At 39.0% G+C, this 25,037-nt stretch overlaps 1 protein-coding gene and 2 long non-coding RNA genes across 3 annotated transcripts; 2 read left to right on the forward strand and 1 right to left on the reverse strand.

The window, feature by feature from the left end:
* The first annotated feature begins 1,637 nt into the window (after positions 1-1,637).
* LOC124284205 lies at positions 1,638-12,208 on the forward strand. The gene is made up of 3 exons (XR_006900496.1): positions 1,638-1,763; positions 7,600-7,708; positions 12,086-12,208. It is a non-coding gene; the product is annotated as an uncharacterized LOC124284205 (long non-coding RNA).
* Positions 12,209-13,061: 853 nt separating this feature from the next.
* LOC124284203 lies at positions 13,062-14,913 on the forward strand. Its single transcript, XM_046720269.1, has 3 exons — positions 13,062-13,190; positions 14,089-14,181; positions 14,667-14,913. The coding sequence occupies exons 1-3, from the start codon at positions 13,076-13,078 to the stop codon at positions 14,903-14,905; spliced, it is 447 nt and encodes a 148-aa protein (XP_046576225.1). The 5' UTR covers positions 13,062-13,075; the 3' UTR covers positions 14,906-14,913.
* Positions 14,914-15,760: 847 nt separating this feature from the next.
* On the reverse strand, positions 15,761-17,490 carry LOC124284204. Its single transcript, XR_006900495.1, has 3 exons — positions 17,247-17,490; positions 16,175-16,267; positions 15,761-15,856 (listed from the first exon to the last, which is right to left on the reverse strand). It is a non-coding gene; the product is annotated as an uncharacterized LOC124284204 (long non-coding RNA).
* Between the last annotated feature and the right edge of the window lie 7,547 nt (positions 17,491-25,037).

A 25,037-nucleotide genomic window follows, 5' to 3' on the forward strand; every position in this document is an offset into this window, starting at 1 on the left:
AACTGAGAAAAGTTTCAACATTGTGTATAAGGCACCATGAACAGAAGGGACCATTTCAAATGTATTTGAAAACACACGACTGTCCGTATTTCAATAAGTAAAACGGTACCTTTTGAAAGGCAGAGGGAATTCAAATCTGATTTGTTATTCTGCCAGTTCGCCACGACCCATTTTCAATCTTTGAAATTTGATTTGAGTATCCTTTAGGGTGTTATGTGAATATGACCATAAAATTTCTGAATACACAAGGAGTGAGAATATTGGTAGAATACTTTTGGCAGTAGTAATGCTAGTATTAGTAAATGAGTGAATGAGTTTAGTTTTACACCGCTTTAGTACTATTCCGGCAATATCATGGCGGTGGACACTAGAAATGGGGTTCACACATTGTACCGAAGTGGGGTATCGAGCCCGGGTCTTCGGCGTGACGAGCGAACGCTTTAGCAACTAGGATACCCCAACGTAAGACACCAGCTCTGAATTTGACCAATACTTTACGGAATGTATATTCCTAATTTGAAGACACCCCTGACTGTTCCTCTCTTTGCAGCCATCCCTCGTAACAAATGGTGAAGTTTGTCAAACTTTTAATGATAGTTTGTTAAACAACTTTTTCATTTTTAGGATCTAAATTCTGCGAAAACATCACAGAGTTGATCTGATATTTTGATTATGATCAGCGTTTTATTAAGTATTATATGTTTAGTAGTTTTCGAGTTAGATTGCAATTCATCGGTCCGATTTTGAGCCAAACGGACTATAGTATATAGTGTATTTATAGTGAAATACATTATTGACGGGAGTCAAACCAAACCCAGTCACTCAAGCGTGTATTATAGGTCGCGCATGTCATGAACTCAGCCTCCGAGTCGATGACCGGATCAAAGGACGACCTACATAGAGATCGATATCTCGATCTGTACCAGCTAAAAAATTCCATGACGATGTACCTTCTCGTCATTACGTGAAGTAATTACGGATCTAAACTTCTCGGAGAAGCCTTGTGAATTGATTTCTGTCCGCGGACTTAATGGAACTAAGGTAATGTTGATTTACGTTTTCCCTGAAACATGCGAAAAACCGCTGTACATGTATTGATTGTATATGTAACGGAATTCAAGCAATGCTATTTGCGCCATCGTTATTCATTACATGAGGTTTGTGGGGCATGACAATCAGCGCAAGGCCGTCAGTAGTACAGGTGTGGTTGTCGTCTGAATTACCATTCCACTTAAAAATATAAACAAGGTATTACATTTCTAACGAACATCCAACTTTAATCAACCTCCAACTCTTAGAAAAATATCGACGAATTTTATAGAAAATATGCTTACGTTGTATTGTATCTGAAAGGAGCTTCGTCTTCCAACATCGTTACAGCTACCATTAACACTGTACCATAGTAACGATGTGATTTTATATGCACGTGGTCAAAGGGCTTTTCATTACAGGGGTCGTGCCTGAGGTTTTCATGCAGTAATGACATAAAAATAACTTCTTAAGCAAAGATGTTTTTTTTCACACGCCCTCATACTCTGAAGGTGAGCACTGCGATGTGAAACAAACATAATGATACGAATGGCCTAACCAGCAGGTGTGCACACAAATAGGGTTATTACAGTCGTGTTAGGAAGATATCAAGATCAGACAGGAATGTAAGACGACCAGGATATCAAGTGTGAATACGAAAACTGGCAGCAGCAGTCGACCGTCAATTTAACGGACCTTTCAGTATAACGACACATCTGGCCCCCAAGTCGGAGGTAAGGATTAAAATAGCAGTTTCAACATATTTGTTTTACCAGAAGTGACAATAGTGAATATAAAAGTGCCTGAAAGAGAAGAGTAAAATTTTGAACCTAATGTGTTTGCTGTGGTATTTAAGAAATCGGATGTATCGAACCTACGGATATGACATCGATTAAACTGCATTTGATGTATGATGGAACTTTGTGTGAGTCTTGGAACGAACTAGGACAAGAAAATGTTGGATACTGTTTAGATCGGAAGTGATTGTCCTGAAACACTTTTAGAATTCAATGGACAAAGTCTATGCGCAAGTCCAAGACCCAAGGTGATAGTTTACCGAGTGATATGAGTGGATATACGGAGTGGGAGAGTAAGTTGGGTGTAATGAAGTATTCCGGTTCCATCACTCCGTGGCTGGTTAATGTGGGAGGAAAGACCGAAGTAATGCACTTTGCCCTTTGAGTACAGTAAACTGCTGGCAAACCTAGAAACGTCATCGCGATTCAAACCAACTGTCACAGGTTGCTGACGTAACCTCGCGCAAGGGCCGTAACTCTGCCCAAGGGACGTAACTCTGCACTTAGCGAATTAGACGATTGGGTGGTCTGTCCGCCCTAGTTTGTGAGTGAGTAAGATGTGTTCATCGTCGAGCTGATTGTATATCAGTATAAGAGAGTTTTAGGTAAATCTGACATGTAACCCCCAAAACACACAGATCTTTGACATTTAAATAATATCATTTTGATGAAGGCTAATATCACGGGTATCGTGTTGACGTAACATGCGGGATAATCATAACGTCATTTGATTCAACCAAAGAAGAAGGTGTTCTAAACAACAACTCTATTTGAATGGACAAGAGCTACCACATGAATATCACAATTATGAACTTTCGTGATTTCTTATAGCAGTTCCCATTTGAAGTCGTTCATCTGGAGAGACGACATACAGTTCGAAACGATGCCTTATCAGACCATATTGCTCAATTACTCTACAACAGCTATACCGTTCCATCACCCTAACACGATACATCAATTTAATGTTGATAAAGCTTATTCGGTGGATTGGATGGTTGAAATGGTGGATAGCCTTGTTGTTAAGAAATTTGGGCTTGATTCTCCACAGCAAAGCATTTTTAGGCGCCCCTCAAATTTAGCAATAAAGACTTTATCTAATGACATTAACATCAGAAATGGGCTCCATGCGTACCGATAGAACGCCAGAACCACTTGGCTATACTATCTCCCATATTACAGTTTGTGACTAGACTAATAGTACTTGTTATTTACACAAATGCATTAAAAGTAGAGGTGGTGGTTATGGTTGGTTTGTTTCATAGCTTTAGGGCGACATGGGCTAGTAAGAGGCCTATTTGCGCCCATCACATTGACTTGACCTTATTCTGAATCACAGCTTATTACATCGCCAAAAGGAATAGATGTTTAGATAACAAAAACGAAACGCCAAAGCTATTAATATTTATTTGAATAGACGTATACATATATCGAATAACCTCTGCTTCGTGTAACGGATTAAAAACCTTAAGTAATCACTTACATTTCTGAAACATAAAATACTCATTCATTCAAAAAGCAGTAAGTTAACATGATTATTTAGAGTCATCAAGTTGTCTGTCTTGTTTTAGGAGATCCGTTAAATCAGTATGTTGAAGCGATTGCAATGACACTGACGCCATGTTTATAAAGGAGTGAGTGTGGTTTTACGCCGCTTTTAGCCGAATATTCCAGCAATATCACAGGCGGGGGACACCAGAAATTGGCTTCACACATTGAACCCATGTGGGGAATCGAACCCGGGTCTTCGGTGTGACGAGCGAACGCTTTAACCACTAGGTTACCCTACCGCCTTTGTTCATAAAGGAAATTTTAGTGGGACGTATATAGACCACGTGAAACGTCATAGCTTCCAGCTTGTGAGTATCGATTGATGGATTCCTTTAAGTATGATGCTAGTTTAGTTCACGTGGAATACCATTAGGAGAGTAATGGATCATGATTGCTCTTGTAGGAGGCCAATACAACTATATGAGTCCCGTATGTACCCTGTATGTGTCGTGTGTAACAAGTATCATCTGGATAATAGCTTCTATATTGTACCACGTGTGTGTCCTGCATGTGTCATGTGTATGTCCTTTCTGTGCCCCGTATGTGTCATGTTCATGTCCATTCTGTGCCCCGTATGTGTTCTCAATGTGTCATGTATATGCTCTTTGGGTGCCCTGTATATGTCTTGTGTGTGTCATGTATATGCTCTTTCCGTACCCCGTATGTGTCCTGTGAGACCCACGAGTGAACCATATATGTGCCCAATATATGTTCCTGTGTACCCTGTGCTTACCACTAGCTGTGTCCCCTGTGGCATTTGTATCCTTCTGTGGGCGTATATACACACTGTGTACCCACTTACCCATGCGTTCTGTAGTAATCATTACAAGTGTTCAGGCAAGCGTAAAAACTATGTGCAAGACAGCAGTGTGTGACGAACATATGTTACTCGGTACGCCAACCCACATTATTCATTAATCATTCAGGTAAAGGCCGTGACAGGTAGTTGTATATGGATTTACACCGCTAAAAACACGGTCACTACAACATGTAATAATACGATGACCTACAGTCCATCCTGTCAGCCTTCTGTGTGGACCATCTATGTAATATGTGTTGTAATCTGAGGAACATCCATGTAATAAGTGTTGTAATCTGAGGAACGTCCATGTAATAAGTGTTGTAATCTGAGGAACGTCCATGTAATAAGTGTTGTAGTCTGAGGAACATCCATGTAATATGTATTGTAGTCTGTGGAACATCCACGTCATATGTGTTGTATACTGTGGAACATGCATGTAATAAGTGTTGTAATCTGTGGAACATCCATGTAATAAGTGTTGTAATCTGTGGAACATGCATGTAATATGTATTGTAATCTGTGGAACATCCATGTAATAAGTGTTGTTATCTGAGGAACATCCATGTAATATGTATTGTAATCCGTGGAACATCCATGTAATAAGTGTTGTAATCTGTGGAACATCCATGTAATAAGTGTTGTAATCTGTGGAACATCCATGTAACAAGTGTTGTAATCTGTGGAACATCTATGTAATAAGTGTTGTAATCTGAGGAACGTCCATGTAATAAGTGTTGTAATCTGTGGAACATCCATGTAATAAGTGTTGTAATCTGTGGAACATCCATGTAATAAGTGTTGTAATCTGTGGAACATCCATGTAATAAGTGTTGTAATCTGAGGAACGTCCATGTAATAAGTGTTGTAATCTGTGGAACATCCATGTAATAAGTGTTCTAATCTGTGGAACATCCATGTAATAAGTGTTGTAATCTGAGGAACGTCCATGTAATAAGTGTTGTAATCTGTGGAACATCCATGTAATAAGTGTTGTAATCTGTGGAACATCCACGTAATATGTATTGTAATCTGAGGAACATCCATGTAATATGTATTGAAGTCTGCGGAACATCCACGTCATATGTGTTGTATACTGTGGAACATGCATGTAATAAGTGTTGTAATCTGAGGAAAACCCATATAATATTTATTTTATACTGTGGAACATGCATGTAATATGTGTTGTAGCTTGAGGAACATCCATGGAATATGTGTTGTAGTATGTGGAACATCCATGTAACATGTGTTGTATTCTGTGGAACATGCATGTAACATGTGTGTTCAAGTATGTGGAACATGCATGTAATATGTGTTGTATTCTGTGGAACATCCATGTAACATGTGTTATAATCTGTTGAACATCTGGGGAATATATGTTGTAGTATGTGGAACATCCATGGAATATGTGTGTTCAAGTATGTGGAACATGCATCGAATATGTGTTGTTATATGTGGAACATGCATGTAATATGTGTTGTATTCTGTGGAACATCCATGGGATATGTGTTGTAGTTTGTGAAACATCCATGGAATAAGTGCTATAATCTGTGGAACATCCATGTAATATGTGTTATAATCTGTTGAACATCTGTGGAATATATGTTGTAATATGTGGAACATCCATGTAATATGTGTTATAATATGTGGAACACCCATGTAATATGTGTGTGGTTTGTGGAATATTCATGTAATATGTATTGTAGTCTGTAGAACATCCATGGAATATGTGTTGTAGTATGTGGAACATCCATGGAATATGTGTTGTAGTATGTGGAACATCCATGGAATATGTGGTGTAGTATGTGGAACATCCATGTAATATGTGTTGTAGTATGTGGAACATCCATGTAATATGAGTCTTCAACTATGTGGAATATCAATGTAATATGTGTTATAATATGTGGAACATCCATGGAATATGTGTTGTACCTTGTGGAACATCCTTGGAATATGTGTTGTATGTGGAACATCCATGGAATATGTGTTGTAGTATGTGGAACATCCATGGAATATGTGGTGCAGTATGTGGAACATCCATGTAATATGTGTTGTAGTATGTGGAACATCCATGTAATATGAGTCTTCAAGTATGTGGAATATCAATGTAATATGTGTTATAATATGTGGAACATCCTTGGAATATGTGTTGTACCTTGTGGAACATCCATGTATTATGTGTTGTAGTATGTGGAACATCAATGTAACATGTGTTGTAGTATGTGGAACATCCATGTATTATGTGTTGTAATATGTGGGGTGAGTGAGTGAGTTTAGTTTTACGTCGCACTAATCAATATTCCAGCGATATGGCGGCGGTCTGTAAATAATGGCAATTCTGTGATCAACAGCATGAGCATCGATCTACGCAATTGGGATGCGATGACGTGTGTCAACCAAGTCAGCGAGCCTGACCAACTGATCCCGTAAGTCGCCTCTTTCGACAAGCATGGATTACTGAAGACCAATTCTAAGCCTGATCTTCACGGGTGTGTAGTCTGTGGAACATTCATGTAACATGTGTTGTAGTATGTGGAGCTTCCATGTAATGCGGGTTGCTGTCTTTGGAACAGCTACGTAATATGAGCCATACAGTTGACATTCCACGTAATATAACCTGTACTATGTGCAAGATTCATGTCGATGGAAAGTCAGCTGTATTCAATATAGGTGGTAGTCATGTTGCAAAATGATGTCGAGGACACAGTGACATGTAATTGATGGGAAATCGTGTGTGCGCCTTCAGTAACAGGTATATAGATATGTGCGTACGCACGCGCGCGCACACACACACGTACACACTCGCGCACATACATACATACAGAGAGAAAGAGAGAGACACACACATACACACATATGTAGATATAGATAGACTTACATACATACGTACACAGAGAGAGACACAGACACACATATGTAGATATAGATAGACATACATACATACATACATACATACGTACAGAGTGAGAGAGAGAGAGACACACACACACAGACACACATATGTAGATATAGATAGACATACATACATACACAGAGAAAGACACACAGACACACATATGTAGATATAGATAGACATACATACATACACAGAGAGAGAGACACACATACAGACACACATATGTAGATATAGATAGACATGCATACATATAAAAGAGAGAGACACACACAGACAGACACACATAAGTAGATATAGATAGACATGATACATACATACGTACAGAGAGTGAGAGGCACACACACACACACACAGACACACATATGTAGATATAGATAGACATACATACATACTTACAGACAGACAGACAGACAGACACACAGAGAGAGAGAGACACACACACACAGACACACACATATGTAAATATAGATAGATGTAGGTATACAGTGTATGTCCCAACATGTACCTGATCATTGATACTTTCGTTTCAGGATGGCGGAACCAGGACGCATTGCATTTTGTGATTTTGAGAAAAGAGAAGAAATGTCGCCTGATCAGATCGCGGAAGTCTTCAACAAAGTTGCAAGCGTGTATGATGAAGTGAGTGAGTGGATGGATGATCGGGTGCCTCGGTGGGTATTGGGTGCCTCGGTGGGTATTGGGTGCCTCGGTGGGTATTTGGTGCCTGGGTGGGTATTGGGTGCCTGGGTGGGTATTGGGTGCCTGGGTGGGTATTGGGGGAATGAGTTTGTAACTAGATTCTGAGCTAGTACGTGAGTGAGTACGCTACTCCACACTGTAACTACTTTCTATTTGTGTTAAGCAGAATTAGAACATTTGTCCACAATTCACACGTTTGGGGAATTTCCTTCCCGTGTGTACTCAGATGAATATTTGACTTACCCACGGATGGGTAATAGGGTTTGGTTAGGCATAAATAGGAATTATCGGTGAGTTTATCACTGGAACAATGTTTTCAACGGGGAAATATCAGTGAATTTATTAAAGAAAACAGTGATATCAGCGGGTAATTATCGGTGGGTTTATCACAGTAATATTTGGATCAATGGGGAATTATTGGTGAGTTTATCACTGGAACAATGATATTAACGGGGAATTATCAGTGAGTTTATCACTGGAACAATGATATTAATGGGGAATTATCGGTGAGTTCATCACTGGAACAATGATATTAACGGGCAATTATCAGTGAGTTTATCACTGGAACAATGATATTAATGGGGAATTATCGGTGAGCTTGTCACTGGATCAATGATATTAACGGGGAATTATCGGTGAGTTTATCACTGGATCAATGATATTAATGGGGAATTATCGGTGAGCTTGTCACAGTAACAATGGAATCAACGGGGAATTATCAGTGAGTTTATCACTGGAACAATGATATTAACGGGGAATTATTGGTGAGTTTATCACTGGATCAATGATATTAACGGGGAATTATCGGTGAGTTTATCACTGGAACAATGATATTAACGGGGAATTATCGGTGAGTTTATCACTGGAACAATTATATTAACGGGGAATTATCGGTGAGTTTATCACTGGAACAATGATATTAATGGGGAATTATCGGTGAGTTTATCACTGGATCAATGGTATTAACGGGGAGTTATCGGTGAGTTTATCACCGGAACAATGATATTAATGGGGAATTATCAGTGAGTTTATCACCGGAACAATGATATTAACGGGGAATTATCGATGAGTTTATCACTGGATCAATGATATTAACGGGGAATTATTGGTGAGTTTATCACCGGAACAATGATATTAACGGGGAATTATCGATGAGTTTATCACTGGATCAATGATATTAACGGGGAATTATCGGTGAGTTTATCACTGGAACAATGATATTAACGGGGAATTATCGATGAGTTTATCACTGGAACAATGATATTAACGGGGAATTATTGGTGAGTTTATCACTGGATCAATGATATTAACGGGGAATTATCGGTGAGTTTATCACTGGAACAATTATATTAATGGGGAATTATCGATGAGTTTATCACTGGAACAATGATATTAACGGGGAATTATCGATGAGTTTATCACTGGAACAATGATATTAACGGGGAATTATCGATGAGTTTATCACTGGAACAATGATATTAATGGGGAATTATCGGTGAGTTTATCACTGGAACAATGATATTAATGGGGAATTATCGATGAGTTTATCACTGGAACAATGATATTAACGGGGAATTATCGATGAGTTCATCACTGGAACAATGATATTAATGGGGAATTATCGATGAGTTTATCACTGGATCAATGATATTAACGGGGAATTATCGATGAGTTTATCACTGGAACAATGATATTAATGGGGAATTATCGGTGAGTTTATCACTGGATCAATGGTATTAACGGGGAATTATCGGTGAGTTTATCACCGGAACAATGATATTAATGGGGAATTATCGGTGAGTTTATCACCGGAACAATGATATTAACGGGGAATTATCGATGAGTTTATCACTGGATCAATGATATTAACGGGGAATTATTGGTGAGTTTATCACTGGAACAATGATATTAACGGGGAATTATCGATGAGTTTATCACTGGATCAATGATATTAACGGGGAATTATTGGTGAGTTTATCACTGGAACAATGATATTAATGGGGAATTATTGATGAGTTTATCACTGGAACAATGATATTAATGGGGAATTATCGATGAGTTTATCACTGGAACAATGATATTAATGGGGAATTATCGGTGAGTTTATCACCGGAACAATGATATTAATGGGGAATTATCAGTGAGTTTATCACTGGAACAATGATATTAATGGGGAATTATCGGTGAGTTTATCACTGGAACAATGATATTAATGGGGAATTATCAGTGAGTTTATCACTGGAACAATGATATTAACGGGGAATTATCGGTGAGTTTATCACTGGAACAATGATATTAACGGGGAATTATCGGTGAGTTTATCACTGGAACAATGATATTAACGGGGAATTATCGATGAGTTTATCACTGGATCAATGATATTAATGGGGAATTATCGGTGAGCTTGTCACAGTAACAATGATATTAACGGGGAATTATCGGTGAGTTTATCACTGGAACAATGATATTAACGGGGAATTATCAGTGAGTTTATCACTGGAACAATGATATTAATGGGGAATTATCGGTGAGTTTATCACTGGAACAATGATATTAACGGGGAATTATTGGTGAGTTTATCACTGGATCAATGATATTAACGGGGAATTATTGGTGAGTTTATCACTGGAACAATGATATTAACGGGGAATTATCAGTGAGTTTATCACTGGAACAATGATATTAACGGGGAATTATCGGTGAGTTTATCACTGGAACAATGATATTAACGGGGAATTATTGGTGAGTTTATCACTGGATCAATGATATTAACGGGGAATTATTGGTGAGTTTATCACTGGAACAATGATATTAACGGGGAATTATCGGTGAGTTTATCACTGGAACAATGATATTAACGGGGAATTATTGGTGAGTTTATCACTGGATCAATGATATTAACGGGGAATTATCGGTGAGTTTATCACTGGATCAATGATATTAATGGGGAATTATCGGTGAGCTTGTCACAGTAACAATGGAATCAACGGGGAATTTTCAGTGAGTTTATCACTGGAACAATGATATTAACGGGGAATTATCAGTGAGTTTATCACTGGAACAATGATATTAACGGGGAATGATCGATGAGTTTATCACCGGAGCAATGCTATCAACAGGAATGATCGGTGAGTTTATCACCGGAACACGGAGATCGATACATTTGGGCATCTGAGATGAGTTACACGTCACTTCCGCTCAAGTACTTTCTTGAATTAGCATCAGATCTTCGTGCTGTTCTGTTTCGTTTGTTGTTTACAGACAGCCACACTCAGCAATACTCCAACCACAGGAAAACTGTCTGTAAGAAAATTGAGTCTGCGCCCTATAACCCAGTGAGCGGAACATCCACCTTCCCAATTAATCAAGGGTGTTGTAGTTTTACTAAATCTGACCATCCTGTCCATTTGGTTCCCTCTTAGGCATAAGTATAGGTTGAGGGGTAACTATTTTATCCGGTCAAACAGCACACCTCCACTACCTTAAAATACGTGGAATAAATAACACTGCAACGAAACGTGTTCTCTTTCGCCCTTAGAGAACCAAAAATTGAAATTAGTGTTTTAACATTTGACGTTCGGGATATTTTACGACCGCTTGAAATATTTTGCTGACCATGACGGTGTGATTGTTGCTGTTTACCACAGGAATCAGCAATATCAAAGCTATATTGCGGAAGCCAGTTGTCGTCACAGGTCACCTAATGTTATTATAACGGAAAGGTTCCAGGTGATCTGGTATGTGTTGAATAACATTAATAACATCTCTGAAGAAGCATTGCTGATAAGTACTGATACTATTATTAGACCTTGGTGAGGCATGTCAGTATTTATATTTTCATTTCAAATCATGTCATTTTATTATGCACAATCCAAGTTGGAAGCTATAAAAAAAGGAAATAATTGAGGAAAATATCATTAAGTTTCTTCCATCAAAGGTTATTGGATTGTAGTTTGAAAAGTCTCGATTTCCGACACACCGCCTCCAGAGTATACGCGTATGTTTGCTCAACCGGTAAGATCCGGGTTAAAACTGTTCTTCAGCAATAATCATGTTTGTCCTAAGAGGCGATTAACGGGAACGGGTGGTCAGTCTTGGTTGATGTATGTCATCGTATCTCAGTTATCGATGATCGTAAATCGATGATCGTGATGTCAGTCACTGGTTTGTCTGGTCCAGACTCAGTTATTTACAGACTGCCGTCAAATATATTGTAAACTTCTGTGTACGGCGTTAAACAACAAACAATTTGAAATAGTAGTCGCAATGAAATAAAAACGAGATCGCTTTGTACAGCTGACGGTTCCTGTGTTCCAGACGTGGAAAGCCAGAGATTACAGGGACCACGTGTATGTGGCTGAAGGTGTAGTGGACTACTACCCGGGGGACAGAGAGTCTGTCCGTGTGCTGGACGTGGGGGCCGGGACTGGCATGTTGGCGGAGGAGGTTGGTGGGGGCGAATTGTAATCTCTTTCAAACTTTCATTTCTCGAACCTGGATTGCTTTCCAAACCGACTGGGAATGTGAGTATAAGGTTACGCCGCTTTTGCAAAAATTCAGCAATATCACGGATGGTAACACCGATTGGCTTTACAAATTGTACCCATGTGGGGAATCGAACCTGGGTCTTCGGCGTGACGTGCAACGCTAATTACCACTGGGCTATACCGCCGCCCCTTCTTAAAAACCCATATAACGTTCATCCCTATTTTGCTGATATGTTGGTGAAGATATTATTGTATTTACTCATTACCTAATTGGTATTTTGCTCAGAAATCGCAAACTTGCCTCAACCATGTGAAATGTTTAGTAATACAATAATACCACCACTCTTCGCGATAACTCTTAGTTTGCTGTGTCACGTGACACTTAGCATTACTTCAGCTTCAAAAGGGTGGTCTTTAAACAATCATATCTGGACGAGACAATTCAGTGATTGCCATCACGACCATTGATCTACGCAATGTGGGTGTCGATTACATGAATCAAAGTCAGCGAGCCTGGCCACCTCATTTGCCTCTTGGAATACAACACAAGTTCGATTCCGTATGTTCAAGGGTAGATAACTCTTAGAAAAGAAGTGAGTGAGTATTGTGTTACGACGCTTTTAGCACTATTCCAGCAATATCTCGGCGGGGGACACCAGAAATGGGCTTCACACATTGTACCCATGTGGGGAATCGAACCCGGGTCTTCGGCGTGACGAGCAAACGTTTTAACCACAAGGCTACCCTCACCGCCGCCTTAGAAAAAAGAACAATTATTGTGAATGATTTGTTGCAGTTACGGAAGAAAGGGTTTCGGCTAATGGACGGCCTTGACCCCTCGGATGGTATGAAGGTAGAAGCCACCAGGAAAGGCGTCTACACTAATTACTACACGGAATTCATGGACGGCAAACCTATAGACGGATTGGCGACAGGTAGACAGACATGCGCTGTTTCCTCTCATGTCATATCGAGTCTGAAAACACATTCAGGTCTGTTTCGAAGAAAGGACTTGTAACGTTTATCAATATTTAACTGTAATTGTAGAAATCTTTATATATGTAAAATATGTGTTCGTCATATATAGTGTAAGCAACACAAGTTACTTTAAATGCACATTTTAAGACAGAATTGCTAGGTTATTATGAAAGCAACTACAAAAAAAAATCTTATGTTGTATGTGCTTTATATTAATTGTAAGCAAGAAAAGTTACATAATGTGTACGTGTTATGGCATCATTACTAGGTTATTATAAACCTGAAAACAATTACATTGAAAAATCTTTAGATGTACAAGTACTTCATATATAGTGTAACCAAGACGAGATACATACTATGCACATTTTAAGATGGAATTACGATGTTATCATGAAACTGATAGCAACTGCAATGAAATTGAGTGAGTGAGTTTAGTTTTACGCCGCACTCAGCAATATTCCAGCTGTGTGGCGGCGGTCTGTAAATAATCGAGTCTGGACCAGACAATCCAGTGATCAACAGCATGAGCATCGATCTGCGCAATTGGGAACCGATGACATGTGTCAACCAAGTCAGTGAGCCTGACCACCCGATCCCGTTAGTCGCCTCTTACGACAAGCATGGGTTACTGAAGATCAATTCTCCCCCGGATCTTCATGGGTAAACTGCAATAATAAAAAAAACAGATTCAGGGAATTTCACAGTAAATGGGCTACATATATGTTCATTATTTGACGGGAACTGACGGGTGTTGGAAAGGGTATCACTGCGTGAGCTCTGAAATTACCCGTGCCATTCTGTTCAACCCAAATTGTAGTAATAAAGAATTAAGTATGTCCTGTGTGTTGTTTTCAGATGCCTACGATTGCCTGGTGGTAGCCGCTGCCTTCAATACTGGATTCATCCCATGTGCAGCTCTTCCTGAGATGGCGCGTTTGGTCAAGCCAGGTGAGCTGTGGCACTACTCTGAATACGTGTATCTGAATTGTTGACTTGCCATTGCGTGCGTTTGTGACGCGTACCGCTGGCGGCACTTCTACGTTAACCTGTTACTGGACACCTATTATCATCAGTAGTTGATAGCGATTCATTAATACATGCCGAAGATGTTATTCTATTCGTACAAAGTCTTAGTAGATGCTTTTGTCGTCATCTACTCTTGGGTTCATCACTTTTAAATGTAATTCCAATCAAACCGGTGTTACATCACTCATTCCTTTCAAGTAGTATATTATGAAGATTTATGCCTTGGGATTGAAAGAAAATATGACACATGACACATGATTTGACCTGTTAAGTTTGGCAGAGTAGCCCAGCCTTGTATTGTATTAAGGTTTGATAAAAAAAAAAAAATAACTGTTTGTCGGACACAAAGGAGCTGGGTGTTTCAAAATTATGTAACAGATGAACCCTAAATCGCTGATACATTTCAGGTGGGTTGATATGCTTCGGAGTCCCTGACTCCCGGTTCACAGAGGTCAAGGACTACGTGAACCGACTGGCGCCCCTAATGAAGATGATGGAAGAAGGGGGAGTGTGGCAGCTTTTGGATACAAAATACTGTCATGACTTTTACGATAATGCAAATCCCGGGAACGTCTTTAGATATGTTGTGAAGGCATCGAGTATAGATGCAGCCAAATATATTGACAGACTATGTCCTGTTGATTAAATGTATCTAATAAACGTATTTATTACCCACGTGGTCAACGTATGGGTAGTTGCATACTAATCTCGTACGTCACACGAGTGTCGTATCGCGTTGACCTGTGTCGTAACGACTTTACCTGAGATTCTAACGATTTGATTGGATAACCGATGACCTCTCAATTACCCAGCTAACACGAAAATGTTCTAAAATATCCCCAAAACATTTCGTGAAATGTTCCAGAAACATTTTTAAAATGTTATATTCACGTGATTTTGTATGGTTCCAGAAATGTTTTAGAAACATTTTCAAAAACGTTTAACTATAAGGTTTTAAAATGTTTTCCTGAAATGTTTCTTCGAGATGTTTTGGAAATGTTTTAAAAATGTTTTATTCACGTGATTTTGTATGGTTCCAGAAACGTTTCAGCAATGTTTTTTCTACAACATTTAGTGATTATATTCCATAAAGGTTTTCTGAAAACATTTTATAGATGTGATTTTGTATGGTTCTGGAAACGTTTTAATAACATTTCCTTTGAACATATAGTTTTAACTTTTCAAACATATAGAATAGGCCTGATAACAATTAGATGGTGTTTTGTTTTAAAACGTAAACCACTGACACAAAACGTAGAACACTAACAGTTAACAATGTACAGAATATGTGTGTGGCAAATAGTTAGACATAAAAATAGGGGCGTGTCTCACTTAGAAACAGCGTTAGAAAAGGCATATAGATGTCTAGACTGAGTAGACTCAACCCTTTCACTATATAATAGGGTTGGGTCTATACACCTATATGTCTTTCTAACGCTCCCTATGGACATATATAGTTAATCTTTACAAGGACACCAAAACAGATAAAAGAATGGCAGACTTGTAATCAACAATTTTATTAATAATTCTGGAAACGTGTACACATTTTCAGTTTGTTTCATTATCTTCTTCTTTGCTTTTGCAGTCATCCATATTTCTGAAATATAGAAAACTTTCAATAATCTTAAGCAGGTACTTGAAATGTGATATTTACTCAAACCTAAGTGACACTAACCAGGAGACTAACTCTTCTACCGCGTTTGTACAGACATGTGTTTGGTGGACATGAACACACAATTGGCATGTAATGATTGATATGGTAATATCAGAATCATGCTGAATACCAAAGATGTAGCAAAGCACAGAATATCACTTACTGGTCAGAGGCTGGGTACAAGTACAAATCAAATCTTGCAATAAAAGCCCAAAATATATCAACTGTTTATAGACAATGGTATTTAACAGCTGCACTTACATAATTCACAGCTCCTGGATTATTTGATGTATTCCTCCATAAATCCATCATGTGTTTGTATATCCTGGAATGCTTGTCTCATATTCGCCCTTGCTGCAATGAAAATAACAATGTTGCGCATTATCACAAGTTACAAATTGAACCGTTTTCCAGAAAGCATATAAACTAGATCTAGTTAGTCTAAAGCTGAAACATACTATGACATTGCACCAAGTTTTTGGTGGGTCAACGTGTGTATATTTAACACCATCATGTATGACGTCGGATTGGAAATACCTCTGCCCATTTACAACAAACATGGATTACTGGCGAGCGTTTCTAGCCCAGAATCAAACTGGAATTGATTTATTACACATCTATTGTAACTACCTACATGATTCAAGCCTTACTCGCGGAACAGTTGGTCCAACATTTACTAAACTGAGACCACGCCATTTTCACTATGGAATACTGTACCATGAAAAATCATGAAAAACCCTAATCAACACGGTTTCAAACGATGTCACTTATATATTGGTGTCAAACCTCGACTTTGTTTATATCTCCTTCCTGCAAAAGCAATTAGATCAATATTTTTATGTAAATCATCACCCGAGATCGTTAATACCACTTCAGATGCAAATCAGTTGCCTATATAACCAAATATAGCAAAAATCTGTAAGATCTGTCGTCTGCTGGTGACAAGCAATATACCAGATTTAACAGGAAGCCACGTGATCACAACACTCACTCGCATGGCCGAGCGAAAAGTATACAAATCCCAGATGTGGAGATCAGCAACAGTTTCGCCGATATGATATCATCAACGCTATTTTTGTAGGAAACACTTGATATTTTTTGTGTGAAATAGATAAATATATCCCTTTTCACTCAAGGTTAGTAAAATATAATTACGTTTTTTGTCTTACATCGTCGAAAAAACCCTGTCACCAGGGGTTCTCTGTTGGAAGCCCTAATAACACTGAATCATGTTTCTTAAAACCCCGCTACTTTTTGAGTAACACAGTATTTTCATAGAGTGAATATCAAAATGTACATAAACATGAAAATAGTGACTGCAAAATTAACTCACCGCAACCCAGGTCACATCGATGATCCAGTTCCAGTTGTTGCACCATGAGTCGAATGACAAGGTGGTAGGGTCCTGAATAAACTTCAACTAAGATGGCGGGTGCAAAATTATGACGTGAAGGGTGACGTCATTCCGACGTCATTTCCCGCGGTAACAATAAGGCATTGTGTCGCAACATTTTAAAAATGTTATCAAAACGTGTAGGTGTGATATCATTTCAAAAACCTTTTAAGAACAAGTCATAATAAAAAAACACATTTTAAAGGTGATGACAGATCCGGCTAAAACATTTCAGGAACGTTTTAAGGCACTTTAATGACAAGTCATACATTAGAACGTGGCTGAGTGAGATAATTGTTTGTGATTGCAGTTTATGTACTGTTTATGTCACACCAACGTTACAACAGAAATAGTGTTCTAAAACGTGATGACAATATTTCTTTAAACATGTTCTTGCACAACATTTCTGCAATGTTTTAAAAACATTTCAATCATATGTTATGAAATAGTTTCACCCATGTTACAGCATGACGTTTCTGAACAACATTTTGAAAACATTTCAAAACATTTTCAGTATTTTTTTAGATATTCGCACATTATTTGTATGATTATGTTCTTGCATAATCTCTGCAGCGTTTTAAAAATTTCACTAATATGTTGTGAAATAGATTCACCCATGTTATAGCATGACGTTTATGAATAACATTTTGAAAACATTTAAAAACATTTTCAGTATTCTTGAGAGATTTACAAATTATTTGTATGATATGGCACGACTTTCATCATTAAGCTGCTAATATGATGAACATTTTCATCAGGCCATAATCTTGCATGATTTAAAAGTGTATTATAAATTAACAAGTCGGAGAGAGTGATATATTTACAAAATGATCCCAAAATTCACTTGCCAGTCGGGCCAGGGACTGTGGAGATGTACTGGCCCTACTGGATTTTAACTAGCCATGGGCTACCGGGCCAGTGGCTATTTCGCACACTGTTTGTATGATATGGCATAAATGTGGGCACAATGTTTTTAAAACGTAATGACAATATTTCATTAAACATGTTCTTGCATAACATTCCTGCAGCGTTTTAAAAACATCTCACCAATATGTTGTGAAATGGTTTCAAACACGTTATAGCATTTCAAAACATTTTCAGTATTTTTGAGAGATTTAGACATTATTTGTATGATATGGCATAAATGTGTGCACAATGTTTTAAAACGTGATGGCAATATTTCATCAAACATGTTCGTGCACAAACATTTCTGCAACGTTTTAAAAATAACATTATGATTTGTTGTGAAACATTTTTTATAACGTTCCAAAAACATTTTGACGAAAAGGTTTTTGAAAAACTATTTTGAAACATTATGAAAACGTTTCGAAAATGTTTTGTGTTAACTGGGTAGGTCACATTCTACGTAACTATATTTTCACTCATAACAAACACGTGAATCCATTCATTCTAAAACCTAAATGCATTGTGGAATAAACATCGCGAACGTTGCCGTGTCGCTGTTTAATTGTGAGTCGAACTGAGACATTATACCCGTCGAAAAACGTAAACGCATTGTTTCCACCAGTGATGTTAGCCGAATGAAGCAACTGCAAACCAAGAAACGGGGTGCTACGGAGTAGTTTACTGTAGGAGGCTGTACGAGGCGATGACAACTGACATGCATCGTGACGTCGGTTAACCAAGGCAGTGACGTCATTACAGTGACGTCATGCAAATATTGTACTACATGTACAAAACTCTTCCGCAACCTCTTTATGAAACCGGTTTCGGTTTAAAACCAAAATATTAACAAAAATACGCTATTTTGTCAATTTAATGCATGTAAGACGTGGGTAATAAATAAAATACCACTCGTGACCTTCCCTTTCGCTCGGTCAGATACCATAGGAAGGACACTCGTTTCGTATAATTCGTATGTAATGAGACCTCGTGTAGTATTCTCTATTTATGTCATATGTTTGTTGGAAGTGGGTGAGTCTAGTTTTACGCCGCACTATTATATGGCTCAGAAATATGCGGATTCCATCCTTCTAAAGATATTGTGAATGATCATGATAAATTCTGTAAACTCATATTAAAGTTAAGAAGATCTGTCCCTAATATAGTTGCGAGAGCTGAACTGGGGAGATACTCATTAAAAGTTAATCAACATTTGAAAATAATTAAGTATTGGTTACGTTTATTATCCCAGAGTGAGAAAACAGTATATCATATTACACTTATGTATATCAGTACAACCGGGCTGAAAAGGTTTTGGATTGTTGGGCACTTAAAGTTAAAACCCTCTTATGTTCCTATGGATTTGGTGAAATTTGGAACCGGCAGTCCGTTTCCTGCACTCAATCATTTTTATCAGCTTTTTAGAACACGGTGTATTAATATTGATAATCAGTTTCTCTATGAATCGCTTGACAAACTATCTTCACTGTATTTTATTAAACAATTAAGTTATCCAGTGAATATGAAAAACTATTTAAATGCTGTGAATATTGATGCAATTAGGATTACTCTTTCACAGTTTCGCACATCAAGTAGTGATCTCATGATATCACAGGGTAGAAAATTAGGCATACGTAAAAGTAAAATTTGTATCTTCCAAAATGTAGAAACAGAATACCATGTCTGTCTAGTGTGTCCATTTTATAATGACCTATGATGAAATTTCCTGCCAAGTTATTATTACAAATTTCCTTCAGAGTGTAAAATGTAAACTTTTATTTATCACCAAAATACTATAATGATTAATAATCTTGCCAAGTTTACTTTCTTTGCTCTTACAATAAGGAGCAAGCAATTGTCATTACATAACCTATTACATCTATATTTACATGTATATTGTACCAGATATAACTTATTGCAATCAAACATAGCTACATGTACTGGTAGCGCAACATCAACATCTTTGTCAGTCTATGCATGGTAGAATGGGGCTGTGGCCTGATTTACCGAAATATACCACTATCTGCCAGGGTAACAACAAGTACCATGTTTACCGTATTTTCCTGTGACGCTGCAGACCTTCCGCTCTCCGTGAAGACGCTCTGACCCCCACACCAAGTAGTCAGTATATAAACACAGAAACGCGATACTAGTATTGCAGCCCATAAGGGAAACAAAATTTTAGGAATTTAGCAAATGTTGGAAAATGGTGATCCTGTCAGAATAAAACAAGGTTTGGGTAAAATTCATTGAAACTATACTACTGGAATATAGTAACTGTGCATTATTTGATGTTATGCTATTATTTTTAATGCGAAAAAACAACAACATGATTTGTGGTGTTTTCCTTAATCACTGTTTAACTGTTGACAGGATAATATCGACATCTGTATGATTTGACACTAGCCATCGTGACAAGCCCTTGAAGAGATGTGCTGTCAAAAGTCAGTTCACAAATTCAGTATCGTGAGTGTGCACCATTGGCGTCGATGCAGGCTTGACAACGACGACGCGTAGACGACAATAATCGATTGATGAAAGCTTGGGGAATGTGGCCGGGCATTATCTTGCTGAAGCGTGAAGTTACGGCTCTGTCATTGAATGAACGGCTGCACATGAGGCCCAATGATTTCATCCCTGTGTTGCCATTGACAATGACAAGTTGTGTCCGACCATGAGATGTGATGCTTCCCCATACCATAACGTTTTCGCCACCAAACTGTCGACGTTGAACAACACATGTGTCAGCATAGCGTTCACTTCGCCGTCAGTACACACTTGCCCTGCCATCTGCGCTGGACAGATGAAATCTGGACTCGTCAGTAAACGAGACGCCATCCCAAACTTGTCTCCTGTACAATAGATATTGTGTGCGTCAGGCAAGACGTGTCTGTCGGTGACATTGGAGCAAAATTGGACGCATTGCAGGTCGTCGGTGCCGTACAGTTCTGGAACTGATTGGACGGATGCCGAATGGTCCGAACAGACATGCAGTCTGGAATCGATTCCTTAGATAGGTCAGCCGAATGTCGTTGTCTTGCTGCATGACGTGACGTCACGCCTGGACGGCCGGTCCGAGGCAAATCTCAAGTTCTCAAGCCGTGGCATGAAATTAACGTGTTTTCCACAACATTTTAGACACCAGAGAATAATCAACAGTTCTTCAATTTTGAATGTCAGGTGTGTGAATTTCATGTGTCAGGAAGCATGCAAAAAGTGAGTAAGTTCATTGTGCACAAAGTGCACGTGCCACGCGCGATGCATGACATCAAATTTCACGCAAAGTGCTTTCCTACATGTTTATTTAGGGTTATTTTTATAACTTTTGAAAGAAATATTATTTTTATGCAATTTTATTTTATATACTGAACATCATTGAAAACGCACCACCTGTACATTTTGAAATATGGTAAAGGATTGTTTTGAGAGTGAAAATGAACGTTGGAAATGTTGTTAATAACACAAAAGACAATAAATAATGCTGTACAGTAAAGAACGGATTGCCCGAACACATCATGGAACACATCACATGACAACAACAAAATTCATGCACAACACACACGAAAAGCACAAATTGCATGCGTAAAACATGCTGATTAGGGGTATAAATGACCGTCGGCAAAAACCGTTCTCATTTTAGCTGTACCTCTGCAAGTAAAGTTTATTTTGCAATGCCAAGATTGTCACCAGAGGAACGAGAACGGGCGTTGGGCATGTTGCAGGTTGGCACATCAAGCAGGATTATTGCCAGACGATTTGGTTGCCATCATTCCACAACCATGCATAAGACTTGCCAACAGGTACCAACAAACAGAAACCCCCAGGGACCGCCAACGTCCTGGCCAGGCACGTGTTACCACCCTCGCCAAGATCGAGACATTGTTCGGCGCCATATTCGGGATCGTACTTTTGCCGGCTGCCATAACCGCCAACGCTGTCCAAGGCCGACGTGGTTTAGTGCTTCCACCGTCCGACGCCGTCTCCGTGTGGCAGGATTACAGTGTCGACGCCCTTATGTTTGGACCCATCCTGACTGATAGACATCGCCGTGAACGTCGACGATGGGCTGAACAGCATCGTTTGTGGTTGTTACGACGTTGGCATTGTGTTGTGTTCTCCGACGAGTCACGTTTTCACTTGCGAAATGCTGACGGGCGTCTACAGGTATGGCGTCGACGAGGGAGAACGTTACCATCAGGACTGTGTTGTGCAAACAGATCGGTGGGGTGGAGACAGCATTATGGTGTGGGGATCAGTTTTCATCACAAAACCGCTCTGGTAGTTTGTCATTGCAGAGTGAATGCCCTTTACTACCGTGACACCATTCTTCAGGACAACGTCGTTCCTTCTGTAACCAACATCTACATCTGCGCACATTCCAGCAGGACAATGCTCGAGCGCAAACTGCGCGTGTTGCAACACAGTTTCCGGCAAACAACAACATTCCTCTACTTCCATGGCCTACATTGTCACCAGATTTGTCTCCCATTGAACACTTGTGGTATTACATCGGCCAACGCCTCTCACGTCGCCCACAGATCAACAACCTTGGGGAACTTAAGAATGCCTTGCAACAGGAGTGGAATGCATTGCCTCAAAACATTATTCAGAGACTTATTAGTTCAATGAGGAGACGTTGCACAGCTTGTGTTTTGCTGCTAACGGTGGTCATACACGTTACTGAATTTCAAATTTGACTCCATCTTTCTTTCATGGTCAGCTGAATTAAAACTTCACTGTTTTGCTGGATTGGTTCTTGTTTCTTTTTTCTTTACCAATCACTGGACTACAAAAGTATGTATAATTTACAGCGATTGCTCATTTATGCTCTTGGAAATCCAAACTAATACAGGTGGTGCGTTTTCAATGATGTTCAGTATATTTTCTGCTACTTCACCTTCATATAGACTGACAACATCCACTCTGAAATAAGACTGCACTGACATCCTCTCCTACTATGAACAATAACCATATGAAGGTGGACACTGACGTGGGCATCAAGCTATTTACAACAGAGTGAATAGAGCATTCACCCATAGATGTACAAGGATCTAGTTTTGCAGTGCTGGGTAGCCTTTTCAGTTTTGATCTTCAAAAGCAATAACGGTGTGAGTGAGTGAGTTAGGTTTTACGGCGCTTGTAGCAATATTCCAGCAATATCACGGCTGCACCTGAAATGGGCTTCACACATTGTACCCATGTGGGGAATCAGAACCGGGCCTTCGGCGTGACGGGCGAACGCGTTAACCACTGAGCTGTCCTCACCGCGCCTGCAATAATGGTAATCAATTCTGAATACACAGAAACTGTCAAATGCATGCTTTACCTGTAGTCATGTTACCATGGTCCTTCATGAAATATATGATAATATTCCCAAATTTTACGAAGTATCGCATAATCCAAGCTTAAATACTCAACAACAATTTTACTTTTACTAGGATTGTGCCGTGCGTGCGTACGTGTGTGTGTAATGAGTTGGACCCAGGTACCCGTCTCAATACCCGGACCCGTTATGATCATGTGACTAATAAATTTAATAATATAATATGTTACTCTTTCATGGGTGAGTGAGTGAGTATGGTTTTACGCCGCTTTTAGCAATATTCCAGCAACATCACGGCGGGGACACCAGAAATGGGCTTCACACATTGTGCCCATGTGGGGAATCGAACCCGGGTCTTCGGCGTGACGAGCCAATGCTTTAACCACTAGGGCTACCCCACCGCCCTGGGGACGGGGAGCCTGAAAGTATGGTGTAATAGCAACTAAGAAGGTGATGTCCAGCACAGAGCTATTATGAACTTATGATGTATCAAGTTACACAACAGTCGCGTTTACTACTGACTGGTCCTATTGCTCAACTTTGTACACTAGCAAGTCCAGAGTTTTGAGACCAACTAATTCAACTGGATATACAGACATTAATCAGTATTATTTGATACAGCTAATCACTTAACACTTCGTGCAGCGTGCTCTGTCCTACAACGTGCTCTGACAATTCTGGAAATCGTGGAAATCTCAAAACGAGAATCGGCCGCTAGAAAGGTTTGGCGGTCTTGTACGGCCTTGATATGATACCAATCACATTGTACGGGTTACAAAAATACACTTATAAAGCGCGACAGGTGTAACCGGTGAGCCAGATGAATTGTGAATCATTTTACGACCTCATCAAACAGGGGCAATCTGTGACGTCTTAGTTAAGGTCATGCTGCCTAAACCTCGACATAAAATATAGAAATACGATTTTATTAAAGTTTAAAACTAACATTCGTTTTCAAATACCATTTTCTTATGAAACAAGGAATTGGAATTCAGTGTAACCATAGTTGTTTGTAGTGTCTCTTTTCACTTTCACACGAGAAAATTCGGATCGGCTGAAAAGTAGGTCATTGTTTGAATTGGTTAATGAGACTTATGTTTTGGTTTGTATAAATGGACAAATTATAGGGCTGGATCTTTCATAAAGTTTGCTGGATTTGGCGATACAGCTGACCTACATGTTGGTAACAGTAGCAGTTTAAAATTAAATCCATTTGTAAATATCTTTTTCTTGTGAAACAAGGAATTGTAATTTCGTGTAACCATAGTTGTTTGTAGTGTATGTTTTTACACGAGAAAATTCGGATCGGCTGAAAAGTAGGTCATTGTCTGAATTGGTTCATGAGACTCATGTTACGCACGCACGCACGCACGCACCTGATGGACTTTAAGCGCTATAGAAAAGCATTATTATATCATTATATGATAGGGAGGGCGTCATGCCTTGACGCTTTTATACCTTGTGTAAATATGAGACAGTATTCCTATTTTCCTAATTTGTAACTC

The sequence above is a fragment of the Haliotis rubra genome, unplaced genomic scaffold (genome assembly GCF_003918875.1).
Source record: "Haliotis rubra isolate DU_JTF1 unplaced genomic scaffold, ASM391887v1 Scf330, whole genome shotgun sequence".
In the NCBI taxonomy this organism is placed as follows: domain Eukaryota; kingdom Metazoa; phylum Mollusca; class Gastropoda; order Lepetellida; family Haliotidae; genus Haliotis; species Haliotis rubra.

Bases quoted from the DNA above. Each gene is read 5' to 3' on its own strand.
- LOC124284203 (XM_046720269.1), top strand. From the start codon at position 13,076: ATGGACGGCCTTGACCCCTCGGATGGTATGAAGGTAGAAGCCACCAGG. The intron at 13,191-14,088 runs GTAGACAGACAT...TGTTGTTTTCAG, and splicing joins TATAGACGGATTGGCGACAG to ATGCCTACGATTGCCTGGTG. The intron at 14,182-14,666 runs GTGAGCTGTGGC...GATACATTTCAG, and splicing joins GGCGCGTTTGGTCAAGCCAG to GTGGGTTGATATGCTTCGGA.